Here is a 14,446-nt window from a genome sequence, read left to right as displayed (position 1 = left end):
GGAATGCACCATACAGTACTTATTTCAAAATACAATTTAGTGAAAACATTGCAAAGATGTGTTGTCATACACTATGCTTCCCAAACAAATGTTCAGTTTTTGCTTAATTCCTGATCACCTCTTACAGAAAAACCTTCATTCTCAAAAAGTATAAAAGTAAGGGTATTCAATTCTTTCTTAAAATAAATCTTGTACACTGGTCTAAAATATCAGAAAAATGTCAACTTTAATCACTTGCACACAATTCCAAGTGACTGATATGAAAATAAAAGGAACAGCACTATCAAAGAAATAATTTAAACTTCATGAGTCATTAAGAAACTACTATACAACAAGCCATCCCATCTACAACATGCACTTGCAATAATTAACTAAAATACAAAACAAAGGAAAAATAAATAATGATAAAACAAGCTAGCAAGATTCTTGTGATATCTTGGGAACATGTATTCAGCGAGAAGGCCACATTCTCATCAGCCTTGGAGGCCTTCTGACACCTCTTCCTTAAACCCTTAAAATCAGTGACCACTTTCTGCTTTATTCAGGCAATTTTACACAATTTAGTTCCACTCTGGGTAGGGAATGGAGAATCAATCTGACTTCGAGAGTGTATGTGTGACATGAGACAAGCAGGAGGAATTGGATGTAAAGGTATACAAAGAAGGATGGGGTGAGAAGAAAAGCCACTCTGATGGCAAAGGACAGGGTGACATGGAGGTACTGTAATTCATTTGTGGTCACCCTTTTCAGGATTAAGGCATTCTATATACACACAGACAGAGGGTAGGCATTTGGGACGTGAAGGGTTAACATTATAAAGAGCCAAAGAAGAGGTAACAGAAAGCCTCCCAAACTAACAGGGGTACAACCTGAACTCATAAAGATTCAGGGCATTTTCTAGGTGGCATAGGAAGCTTTGTAGCATCTTTTCCTTAAAGTTATTTAGCATATTACACCTTTACATTCCACTGTATGCTACTAATATTGCTTTAATATCAACAAGGTTTGCATTAATAACACAAGAAGATAAGAGTTGTAATACACAGTATAAATGGCAGAAAGAGGTGTAACAAAATTTCCAAAGTCAACCAGAAATAAGACCCTTGATGTGATGCTCGGGGTGAGGGGATGTACAATTAGAACCTTTAGTGAGATCACGTCTCACCGTGCTATCTAGGGTACGCACGGGCAAATATCGAAATCACTACATCACAGGACTGGCAGATATCTAGGCGCACATGGTCAGAAGTTAAAGTCAAAGAGATCGTAAACTCCCTCGGTGATGTCCAAGGTAAAGTTGTAGTCAGTGTCTGAGATGGGCGGCTCCAATGCAAGGAAGGGCAGAGGGGAACCCGAGGTGCAGCCCAGCATCACATCCTCAGACCCTCCTGCAACAAGAAAGAAAATAGGCTTTCATTCCAATTGCCATGATCCCCCCTCCCTCCCACAATCTAATGACAGGATGAAGCACGATTCAGATATGGCACACTTATTCATGTCCCCAGAATTCCAGCTTCACCTCATTTTATTTACACATACGCTTCACATACACCTGCCATCCATCACGTAATGCCAAAGGATTAAAATATGTATGTATAGGGTATGTGTGCGGGAGTAGGTGAGAAGGAGAGGGCAAAGGAAGGAAAACAACTAACTAAAGAGACAAACAATAAGCCTTGGACAAGGACTGACCAAAAGATGACGACCAAGGACCGGACAAAGGACAAGGTAATCGGAACATGGAATGTAAGGGGTGCGAATGATGAGGTGAAAGAGAGAGAGATTGTCCAGGTGCTTGAGGGTGCGAAAGTTGATGTATGCGGAATAACTGAAACTAAATTGTGAGGTGAGAGTGTGAGAGAATGGGAGTATGGATGGAGTATATGTGCAGGAGTAGGTGAGAATGAGAGGGCAAAAGGAGGAGTATGTATAGTTGTGAGTAAAAGATGGAAGAAGAGCATAAGACAGTATGGAACATTTGGGTCAAGGATTGTGTGGGTAAAATTGAAAGTTGGAATACAAATGTGGGCGATTGTGTGTCTGTATGTGTCAACGCAAGATCATGCAAGCAGAGTGAGAGAAGAGTTCTTGACAAATGTGGAAGTGTGCATGGAAAAGTTTGAAAGGAATGAGAGAATGTTTTTGATCGGTGATATGAATGGTAAAGTAGGGAATGTGAAGGTGGATGGAATAGTTGGTGAGTGGGGTGTGCCTGCTGAAATAGATGAGAATGGCAGTGCGTTAGTGGACATTTGTGCTGGGAGGGGGTTGGTGATAGCCAATACCCTCTTCAGTCATAAAATGATCCACAGGTATACATGGCGAGTGATGAGAAGGGTGGGTGGTGAACTGAATGAAAGGAAGGCAATGATTGATTATGTGTGTGGATGAAATGATGCGAAGATGTCTAATGGATGCAAGACCTTATAGAGATTGGGGGAGTGGACTTTCTGACCACAACTTGGTGGTGGCCAGAATTAGGATCCAAGTAAGATGGAGAAATAGAAGAAGGGAAAGACGAGAGGAAGGAGTAGTTGCAAGGAGAGTGGAAAGGTTACAAGAGGATGAGAAAAAGGAAGAGTATAAGAGAGAACTGGAGGAACGATTGGGTAAATATGAATTGGAGCAGATGGGGGACGTGGAAGGTGTGTGCAGGATATTCACAGAAGAAATATGTTCAGCATGTGATGTGGTGTGTGGGAGGAAGAGAAGACGGAGGGGGGTGCAAGGAACAGCGTGGTGGACTGAAGAGGTGAGACAGGCTGTGGCACAAAAGAAGAAAGCATACAATGAATGGATGAGAAATAGGGGTGTGGAAGAAGTTGAGAGGCAGAAGAGAGAGTTACATGCAGAAAGAAAGAGGTGAAAAGATTAGTAAGAGACAGTATGCAGAGAGTGGATGAGGAATTTGTGGAGGGACTGTAAGATAATGTTCTGGAAAGAGGTGAAGAGAGTAAGACAGGGTGGAAGTGAGGTTAGCAGGGGAGTGAAAGATAAAAATGGTAGATTACTACAGGAGATGGGAGAAAAAGTGAGCAGATGGAGAGAGCACTTTAAGGAATTGTTGAACATATAGGATGGAAGTAATGCGAGTATAGGTGGCTGGGGAATGGCTGGGAGGAGGAGGGAGGTGAGACGACAGGATGAAATCAGTAGGATAGAAGTTGTGGAAGCAATGAAGAAAGTCAAATTGGGGAAAGCCCCAGGAATTGATGGAGTGTGTGGTGAAATGCTGAAGCATGAGGGAGAGATAGTAGTAGAATGGATGTGAAAGATGTGCAGATTGGCCTGGGAGGAAGGTAGAGTCCCAGAGGATTGGAAGTCAGGTATAATTATTCCCTTGTACAAAGGAAAAGGGAAAAAACAAGTGTGTGGTAATCATAGGGGCATTTGTCTTCTTAGTATAACAGGAAAAGTGTATGGTAGGATACTTATTGACAGAGTTAGAGAAAGAACAGGGAGGCTTTAGGAAGAGAAGAGGTTGTGTACATCAGATATTCATTCTTAGATCTTTAGTGGAAAAGTTTCTACAGAAGGGAAAGTTGTATGCGGCTTTCATGGATTTAGAGAAAGCATATGACAGGGTGGATAGACAAGGATTGTGGAAAGTATTAAGAATATATGGACTGGATGGGAAGTCATTGAATGCTGTGAAGAGTACGTATGATGGTGCTAAGGCTGCAGTGCGTGTGCATGGTGTACTAAGTGAATTTTTCTCTTTGAAGGTTGGGTTGAAAAAGGGATGTCATGTCTCCATGGTTGTTCAATCTGTACATGGATGGGGTAATAAAAGAGGTACAAGGTAGGGTAGTGGATGTTGGAGTGGCCCTGGTGAGAGAGGATAGTGTTTGGAAACTCCCTGTACTGTTGTTTGCAGATGATACTGTGTTGTTGAGCGAAGACGAAGGGGAGCTGCAAGGTTTGGTGGATGAGTTTGGGAGACTGTGTAAGAAACGGAGTCTAAAGGTGAATGAAGGGAAGAGTAAAGTGATGGTCTTTGAGAGAGGTGAAGTCAGTGAATGTACAGCGAGGTTGGATGGTGAGGAATTGGAAAATGTGAGTACGTTTAAGTACTTGGGTTGCGTGATGAGTAAGGATGGAGGTTTGGAGGGTGAAGTGCTTGAAAGGGTACAGCAGGGAAGAAAGGTTGCTGGTTCTTTGAAAGCAGTGATAAGAAACAGGGAAGTGAGCATGGAAGTGAAAAAGTTACTACATGACAGTATTGTGATACCAACTCTAACGTATGGAAGTGAAGCTTGGACGTTGTTGGAAGGACACAAGTCAAGAGTGAGAGCAGTGGAAATGAGTTATTTAAGAGGAGCCTGTGGAGTCACATGGAGAGACAGGCTGACGAATGAGGATATAAAGAAGCGTTGTGGTGTGGATGTGGATGTGACAGGAAGCGTTATGAGGAACACACTGAGGTGGTTTGGCCACATGGAGAGGATGGAGGGTGAAAGACTGACGAAGAGAATGTATGTCAGTGAGGTGGAGGGGGAGGCCGAGGATGAGATGGAGGGATGGGGTGGAGAGGTATATGAGAGAGGGGGGCAGTGAAATGGCGGGGGACAGGGCAACGTGGAGGCGATTTGTTTGTGGCCACCCCAAACGGGACTGAGGCGTCTGGCAAAAAATAGATATACAGTAAACCCTTGATATGGAGATCCTCTTCCAACAGCTACTTTGAGCTGGCTGAATGTACTTTTTGTTTGGCAAATTTTCGTTTGGTAAAAGAATAGATGCGCGGGAAACACCAACCAGTCATGGTATACTTCCACACACATGCGCTCCTCTGCATCTCACCACATCAGTCTCTGGGTGACCAGCATCGTGAGTGGAGCCATAAACAAAGCATTCATTGAGAAAAAGCCATTTAGAGCTAGCTGTATGTTATTGTGTGCTACTATACAGCCAAACGATGCTGTACTTCTAACAAACTTTGTTCAGAAAGAGCAAAGACACATGGGAAATTACCAAACAACATGGGGTTCGGCTTTAACACCAAAGGTTTGGTACTAATGGGGAACTTTCAGCGCGTTGTCTGCTAATTCAGTCCTATGGCAGCTCTTTCCCAGTTACCATGCATGTAATATTTGTGAGTTATTTTTACTCCCTTGTCGAACTGTGAGACATAGTAATGGCATATATCACTGAGAATAATAAAATGCTACTTAGAAAACTCATAACCAATATGAATGATCTTTTTAATTTGTGCTATTTCATGAGTTACGATGGTAGACTCGCTTCTTAAATGTTAGTACTTCACAAATTCTCTTTGCATAAATGCTATTTTGATTGTTGGATATTGTAGCCGATCCCATACATATATGAAGTCCTGATCATTATTCATTTTTAACACCGACTTTCGACGTGACAGTCATTGTCTTACCTGTAATTTATTAGTTTGTAAATTTTACTTCTTAACATTTCTCCAACACACTCGCGCATGCGTAACAGAGGGACAGTCCCGGATTTGAGAAAAGGCTACCGAGAGTGTTTATAGAAACAGACCAAGGCTAAACATGGCTGGAGAAGAATGTGGTTGGCTGCAACCTAAGGTGTACAGGAAACCATCTGGGTTTTCACTCAGTGTAAAGTCACCCACAGACAGAAGGAAGAGGAAAGAATGAAGGAAAGATAGATAGAAGAGGGAGTGTAGTCACCCGTAGACAAAAACAAGAGGAAGAAATGAAGTAAAGAACGACAGAAGAGGAGGGAAAGAAAGAAGGAAGGAGGAAAGGAAAGGACAGACACCCGAGAGCAGCACTACATGCTGTTACCAATGTTTTTGTGATAAAAGTGTATTAGCCATTTCTTTTTTCCTAAACTCTTACCACTGTGACCAAACATTTATTTTGCAGTTGCTATAGTTCCTACACTTCTTAGTCCTAGCAACCTGTTACCCTGTAAGTGCATACTCCCAAGAAAATACACATTCATACCGGAACAATTTGCCTTCTGGTGGCATGTGTAATATAGACAGAAGTCATACCAAGTCTCCAGTGCCATTTAGAATCATATATATTCCTTCAATTTTTGGAAGGGATGGTAAAATATATCATAAAACATGTACCGAATGATGATCAGGTAAGCTTCTGAAAGATTGATGGCAGAAGCCTAACTGTTTCAGTCTGATGATATACAGTTATTCTTGCTGCCAAATATTTTTACCATTTAGAATACTCATACTGAAAGGGATTAATGAAACTGTATCATCCAGTTCAGTCTCTCCTGAGCTGAACAAAGTCGTCGGAATAAAGAATAAAATGATTTACGTCCTCATAGTGAAGAAGTAACCACGCTCATGTAGCAGCACTAAGCTAACTTGTAATTGTCTTTTTTGTATCCTCATTGTATAAATCAAGGTACAGGATACGAATCATGCAAATATTGGACTTCAAAACCTTGGTTAATCGCCATAATGGTCTAGTAATTGAAACGTATACACATCCGCCTTCACTGAGAGCTTGAGAAAAGTGAGCTATGTTTTATCCCGTCATGGGGACGGTCGCCTATGGCGTATGGAAACAGATGTCAAGTGGTGGTATTTGGTAAATATTAAATTTCAGAAACCTGAGGCAATGACAAGCTTCAAGAAAGCACTATTCTTACTCAAAAAGACGATATGAATGTAGATATGAAAGCCAATTGCACTGACCTCATCAATAACACAACGAAATGACTGTGTGCAAAGGATTGCCGGATGGAAGCCCAATGTACGCATATGCATAATAGCCAGTCAAAGGTATTCATTCATGGGCATGATATTTTTTATCAACGAGTATTTTTGTGACTTTCATGGTCTATAGTGTTGCTAACTCTTGTAGGTTTATCCAGACATATAGAATAGTCACAATAGTTATGGTGGTAGGTGGTGGCGACCATCATCCACTCACTTGATGTAGTGCTGCCTACTTCTTCCTTAGCCTTTATCATTCTTTTTCTGTGCCTGTTGTCCTCTCTTCCTATTTCTCCCATCTCTCTTGTCACTTATTGCTTTTCTTTCCTTTACAGGTGGCTTTACATTGAGTGACAAGCCAAATGGTTTCCTGTAAGCCAAGAAACCATTTACAGCGCTGGGTGGTAACCATATAACCAACTCATACGTGCTCCCTACGTGTCAGCAAGTGGGTTGGTGGAGGGTTACTGCCCCTCCCTGTAAAACAAATAACTCAAAGTCAAATGGCCACCCTTTACGGGATTATGACGTCTGGCAATAGATAGATAGATAGACAATAGTTATGTTACTTACCTAGGTTTGGACCAAAATAGGGCTCACCAGCTAGGTAGCAGATGACACATGAAAGTCCCTCATTATATTATCATATTAAAGGTGCACTGAATGTATGTATACATGTACAGGGAGTCCCCGATAAACGAAGCCCCAATATAAGAAAATTTGAAGGCACGAAAATAAAAAATATAGGACAAATTCCCCTATACGAAAGGTGTATGCATTGATGGTACAAAAAGCACCGCGAGAAAATTATTCAAATTTGGTGCGCAACCGACTGCAGTGCCACAATCATGTATAGTGAGGCAAGAAACTACAGTGAAGCTCGGTTATCCAACTTTCCGTATATCCGGGCTGTGACCGAATGCTTCAGTGGTACAGTAATACATAAAAATTATCCGTACGATAGCTCCGGTTTAAACAGGAAACATCCAGTTGCTAGCAAGTGAGGCATGGGTAAACCAGAGTCCCCCCCCCCCCCACAAGCTCACAACTCGATCACAAGGGTGGTAGGGTGGAGTTTGGTGAGGCAATTGATGAACCTGAACTAGCCTAACCTTGCTTAACTACCTAATAATTTAACCTAACCTAACCTAATCTAACCTGGGCTCCAGTTGGGAAACTGGGAAACTAAATCCACTTTTGTGTATGCTGAGTTTCTTCCATTATGCCGGAAACAATCGTAGGTACGGCTTAAAGAAAGTGACAATAAAGGAGAAAATCTTTCAGCAAAAGAAGGTAATTAACCACCTTCAAAACAGAAAAATACAGAAAACAGGCTGGAGGAATATGAATTGAATTGGTAAAGTATTTAGCCAAATGCTTAGACAAAAATTAATGGTTTTCCCAATTTTAGGGAATGAAATGGAACAAAAATGTCTGTTCATCAGAAAAAAAATTACTCATCTCACGTGTTCTCGTAAGTTAGCATTCAGTTCTGCGTTCTTCGTTAGATATCGCGCTTCCCAACACATTTCGGACCGACAGAGCATACATTTATTTCTTCCTCGTACATTTATTGTTCATTCTTAAATGTACTGTATGTGTGAAAGTATTGATACAAACAATAAAGTATTCCATTAACCCCATCATTGCTGCCAGCCTAAAACAATGCCCTACTGTACCAGTGTCAGGGACGTTGAGTTAGGAAGAGCTATAAAAAACTAAAAACAATTATGGGAAGGGAACGGAGGTCACTGGTACGTTTACACGACCCTACTCTACCATCCTAAGCAGTCAGGCGGCCACTTCATCTCAGATGTTTTCGCCGATATGTTTAAATGCTAATGTAACATGCACCCAAATTATGAGTAAGTTTCTTCCATTATGCCGGAGACAATTGTAGGTATGGCTTAAGGAACATAATGATAATAAGAGAGGAAATCTTTCAGCGAAAGGTAATTTACCACCCTCAAATTAGGCAGGAAAATACAGAAAACAAACTAGAAAAATATGAACTGAATTCATAACGTCATTAGGCTGTATGCTTACACGAAAATTTATGAGTTTCGCAATTATAAGGAACGATTTGGAACAAAAAATTTTTCTAAGAAAAAATACTTTCATCTCACGTGTTCTCGTAAGGTGACATTCAGTTCCACATTCTTCATTTGAGGTTGCGCTTCCCAACACATTTCGGACCGACAGAGCACACAGTTGTTTCTGCTCCTTACAGTTAAGTGTACATTTATCGCTCATTCTATTGTTTGTTCTTAAGTGTATGTGTGAAAGAGAGAGTATTGATACAAACAATAATGTATTCCATTAACCCCTTCATGGCTGCCAGCCTTGAACAAAGCTTTATTGTACCAGTGTCAGTGACACTGAGTTAAGGGAGAGCTATAAAAATTGCGAACAATTATGGGAAGGGAACGAAGGTCACTGGTATGTTTACACAACCCTACTCTACCATCCCAAACAGCCAAACGGCCACTTCATCACAGATGTTTTCGCCGATATGTTTATTTGCTAATGTAACGTGTCCCCTAATTTTATGTTTAAATGCTAATGTAACATGCCCCCTAATTTTATTCTTTCACAAATCATAGCAAATCACAAAATGGGTTCAGGGGGGAGGGGAAAAAACCAAGTGTACCAGACAAGTCTTCTCACATCTGTAAGAAAAAGAAACCGATTTTATAACTTTGAAAAAATGGTTCCCAGGTCTGCCACGGGAGCACACAAATTTCTGAACTCATGAACATTGAAGGGGATAAACATACGCTTTGCTGTAAGCAGTAAAAGCACCTTACCAAATCAGTTAATCCTGATAGTCTGTTATATTTTTCTGATTATTTCTGGGTTGGTAAATAAACATTTCTTGTTAAATCTGTTTCCACGCTGTTTTTAGCTGTTCTGGTGTGACGACTCTGTTTGATTCACTAACGTAATGGCAGAAGACACCGTTCTAATCTAAGTGTTTAACTAAACCTGCCCTAACCTAGCTTAACTGCACCTAATAATTTAACCTAACCTAATCTCCAGTTGGGAAATGAAGCCCACATTTGAGTACGATGAGTTTCGTCCATTGCGCTGGAAACAATCATAGGTACTGCTTAAGGAATGTGACGACATTAACAGGGAGGAAATTTTTCAGTAAGAAAAAGTAATTTACGAAACTGAATATAGTCTGAAAATTACAGAAACAAGCTGGAGGAATATACATTGAATTGGTAAGGTCTTTCTGCTACTTAAAGTGTACATTTACTGGTAAATAAATCTGTCTAATAGTACAGTACTGTACTTGTGTTTCGTTTCTGCCGAATTCATCGTGATTTTGGACTAATCAGGCACCCCTTCACATCATATAGCCCTGATAATCAGGCTACCTCTGTACCTCCGCTTCGTCCCAGTTTCCCAGCTGTGTAGTGTGTGTCTTCTGTACTCCGAGAATCTTTTGCACCTTGCATCTTGCCACCCAAGCATCCCTCACCTAGAATCAGTGAATTGGAATTAAATGGATCTGGACAGCCAGTAGAATGTTTATAGGAACTGATTAATTAGGAGTGCTAAAGCGGTGTGTGGTGTGGCAGGAATAACAACAAAGAAGAAAGGTATAGGATTGTGGATGAAGAGGTTAAGAGAGCAGTAGAGAACAAGAGGAAGAAGTGGCTCGAGTGGTTACACGACAAGGGTTCAATTGAAATAAGAACAATATATTAATCCCTAAGCAGCAGCGGCAGCAGTAGTGGTGATAGTAGTAGTAGTAGTAGTAGTAGTTCCCTAGACAGTCTGGCCAAACAGCGCCAAGTCCCTAAGGAAAGCCACGGCCGAGACCAGGCTTTCCCACAGAGCTCTCAAGGAGGCATAAGTGATTGTGTACAATGCAGTCTTCAATAATGTGCTTAATAGCATGGGGTGCTGTGTTACATCCTGAAAAGGCATCAGCAACTGAGTCATCCAGCCTCTTCTAGTAACTTAGGAGGGCCAGATGATGTCCACATCTCAGCCTGGCTAGGTGGACCTTGTCCTCACGAGGGAGACAGGATTCAGAAGGGTGGATATCAGGAGGCCGTGCATGCAGCTGTGTGTTGTCTTTAAGTGACTGAATGGAACGGCGAGTGATTTGAGTATGGATATGCTTATGGAAGCTGGTTTGGGGCAGGCGAGGGGGAGAGAGATGACAGTACAGTATTTGTGTGTGATATCACGTGCTGGGTGTTGTTTTGACATTCCGTGGTGTGCGTGGTTGTGCTGCCATGTAGTGTAGTGGATGTTGTGGGTTTGTGGAGGTTGCGGTGACAATTTGGGTGTCTCTCATATCTAGATGATCCTTGACTTTGGGAACTTTGGTTTCTTGATGTAGGTGGTCTGTGGGTGTAGTAGCTGTGCAGCCTGTGATTATTTTTAGGGCCTTGTTCTGTATGGTCTGTAGAGTGTTGTAGTGAGGTTAGGAGCCTAAGCAGGGCTTGCATAATTCATCACTGAACATATTGTTTGTATACTTTGGTGGTGTTTTTTTTGTTGTGTCCAAATGTTGTATGGGCAAGTGACCTCAAGGCACTGAGTCTTGTTATTTTATTTTTAATGTTTGTAATGTGTTGTTTAAATGACACTGATGTATTGCATGTTGCACCAAGGACTGTGTGTGTGTGTGTGTGTGGGGGGGGGGGATTTGACTGTGTTCTGCTGTCCAGTTTGTGAGAAGGGTCACTGTAAATATGGCTGGGGCTATTTTGACCCTGTTTGTGGTGAACCATTCGTGTAGTGTGTTGAGGTAAGGCTGGAGGATGTGTGCAGCAGTGTTTGCATTTTGGTGTGTACATGTAAGTGTTATGTCGTCTGCATAGGAAGCTATGTTTATCTGTGGTGTGTGGAAATGTTGTGCATGCATAGGTTAAAGAGTGTAGGGGACAAAACTGATCCTTGGGGGATGCCATTTGTGAAGTTTCTGATGTTCAAAGACTGACCGGCAAATGTTACATGTGCACATATGTCTGCTAAGTAATTTCCCTGCCATCTTTTTGTGTTATTGTGCATGTTTGTGCTGAATATTTTGTGAGGTTGTGGTTGGGGATGGCATCAAAAGCATTGCTAATATCTAGTGTGACTAGGAGTGTTGTGTGTGTTGGCCTAGCTGAATTCATGCCATCAAAAACTCTCTGTGTAAGGTCTGTAAGAAGAGTGTTTGTGGAGTGTAGTAGCCTAAAACCATGTGATGGAGCTAGCGGTGTGTGAGGTGTAACTAGTTGTAGTACCAGTCTTTCAGTGACTTTGGTGGGGGTGCAGAGGAGTGTGATAGGGCGGTGCGAGGAGGGTAACGTGGGGTCTTTATTGGGTTTGGGGATAGTGATGATAATGCCATGCTTCCAGATGTTGGGTATTATGTTGTGTGAGTAGCTGTAGTTTGATATGTTGGTGAGTGCTTGTATGTCTTGTGGTCCTAGGAGTTTAAGGTGAATGTTGCTTTTGTTGTCTGGTCCACAGGCAGATGAGTGCTTGAGGTTGCTAATGATGTGCTTTGTCTGGTTGTAAGTGAAAGGTGCGAAGTCTGGGTCTGTGGGGAACTGTCTCTTACATCGGATGATGTGCCGGTCGTCTCGATGGCAGTTTAGATGGCTGACATGTGCAAAGTGATTGATGAGACTGTTTGCTTGAAGGTATGGTGTCTGTTGTTGTGATGGCAGAGTGTGATTGGGTAGTGCTGCTGCTGGAGAGTGTGATGCTGTTTAGTGTTTTGGAGAGTTTGTTGGTGTTTGTTTTGTGGTCAAGTGTTTGGAGATAATTATTCCAGTTTAGTGTTTGCTGTTCTGATATTTTCTGTTTATCTGAGCGTCGAATTATTGTATTTGATGTACGGTGTCTTGTGTATGGGTGTTGGGAAGCGTCGTAGTGTGTCCTCTTGACTGATGAGGCGTTGAATTTCTGCTGTAAAGTTGGGGTTGTCTCTCTTTCTATTGTCTCTAGGGATGACATTTGTCGGGGTTTTGTATGATTGTATTGAAAGTGTGCACAGCGGTGTTGATGTTTGTGATGAATGCATTGTTTAATGTTTCAAAATGTTCTGTTTCAGTTGTGAAGGCCTCCCAGTTGGCTCTCTTATAATTAGTGTATGTGTGTCTGTGGACAGCTGGGGTGATTCTGGTTTTGGTAGTGATGATGACTGGGAGGTGATCAGATCCAAGGGTTATGACCACTCTCCAGGATGTTGTGGGGGTGAGGTTTGGGGAGCAAAAGGTGATGTCTGGGGATGATGGGAGGAAGAGAGCTTGGTGTGGGATATGGGTATGCTGATGGAGATTATTCAGTATGATAAGATGATCTGTTTGGGATTGTAGTACCAGCCCTCTGTCTGTGTCAGGGTTGTTGATATGCCAGGCTGACACCTTGGCATTGAAATCACCACCTGGGATGATGATGGGTATGTTAGTGATGTGGTGTATTTGTGGAGAGTAACTGTGTGGTACTGTGGGGGAATGTATGTGTTGGCGATTGTTATATGTGATTTGTTATCAATACGTATTATAATCGATTGAATTTCTGTTGTGTCATGTGGGGGAAGAAGTTACTGTGTGTGTTCATTAGTATCTTAACCCACCCCATCCTGACCACTTTTCCACCACTGACTCCCCCCAATCCCAACCATTTTTTTTTTTTTTTTTTTTTGGCTAAAACCTACGCTTTTGGTGAGAAACATCGAAAAATCAGAGAAATCGCTCACCTGAAGTTTAAAATACTCGATACAGGTAGCAGTACCTACTCACCTTACTGTGTTTTCTATCAGGCAGGCTCCAAAGAAAACGAGTTCTATGGGAGTGTAACCATTCCACACCACTCATAAACGATATTTATTTATTTATTTAGTACGCATTTATATGTAGTACGAGAGAATATTGGTTTTCACACAGTAATATAGGCAATATAAGCATTGTTTCACTCATGAAACACATCAATATACCTGACCTTTTTTGGCGACATTACCTGGTCATCATTTCTGACTGTTTCTTCCTCTAATGCTATGTAAAGTTTGTCCTCCACATTGTCATCGATTGGGGAATCACTCTGGCCCTGAATTTCATACTGTGGCAAACGTGTGGATGTTAATTCACGTCGATGGGACGCCGTGGGTTAAAAGTTGATGGAATTCTGTACCAGGGTGACGAGTCTGCTGCCACCGCCATCAGCCCGGTCTTGTGTATAGCAGTCACAATTTTGAACGAGGATCAACACCAGTTGACGTGTACAGACACAAGTCTTCCCGCCACGCTTTGAACATTAACTTATCCTTATTAATCGACGGGACCACCTGGAGACACGGGGATACTTTCATTTGAAAGAGGAAGAGTTCATGAGTTTTGTGTAACTTTAATTTATCTTTAGCTGTCATAGTTTGGCAGATATTAGGGCTTGAAGTAAGAGTATTTTCCCAAAATCATGAAATCCCACGTAGGAAGGAGCATGCAATATCAGGAAACCCCCAGCATGTAGGGGTTAAGAGCAAGAAGGACGTAAAGAGACTAGTGAACAGGAAAAAGGTGGTGGTAAGTGATGATCCAGGAAGAAAAATGAATGCAAACAACTATGAAAATAGATGAAAGTTATTCTGGAAAGAAATGTGGAAATGTAGAAGTAACAGCACAGAGAAATGTGAAGATATGAAGGATGTAGATTATTAACCCATGGGGATGAAGTCTGGACCAGATGGAAAGAATATTTTGAAAAACTGATGAATGGGAACATACAGTAGAGGGCAGAGCCACTGTAAACATGATT

At 41.7% G+C, this 14,446-nt stretch overlaps 1 protein-coding gene across 1 annotated transcript in view; it reads right to left on the bottom strand.

The window, feature by feature from the left end:
- Positions 1 to 1,242: 1,242 nt before the first annotated feature.
- The window catches only part of LOC145394206 (transcription factor E2F3-like), a 114,457-nt gene continuing 101,253 nt past the window's right edge, over positions 1,243 to 14,446 (bottom strand). Inside the window, exon 9 of the mRNA XM_080268195.1 lies at positions 1,243 to 1,388. Coding sequence (XP_080124321.1) covers positions 1,243 to 1,388 — 146 coding nt within the window. The remainder of the gene's footprint in view (positions 1,389 to 14,446) is intronic.

Source organism: Coenobita brevimanus, chromosome 26, assembly GCF_032717465.1.
Source record: "Coenobita brevimanus isolate Jiangsu-jjx chromosome 26, ASM3271746v2, whole genome shotgun sequence".
NCBI classification, from domain to species: Eukaryota; Metazoa; Arthropoda; class Malacostraca; order Decapoda; family Coenobitidae; genus Coenobita; species Coenobita brevimanus.
The sequence above is the reverse complement of the archived record's forward strand: the minus strand, read 5'-3'. Positions and strand labels throughout refer to the sequence as shown.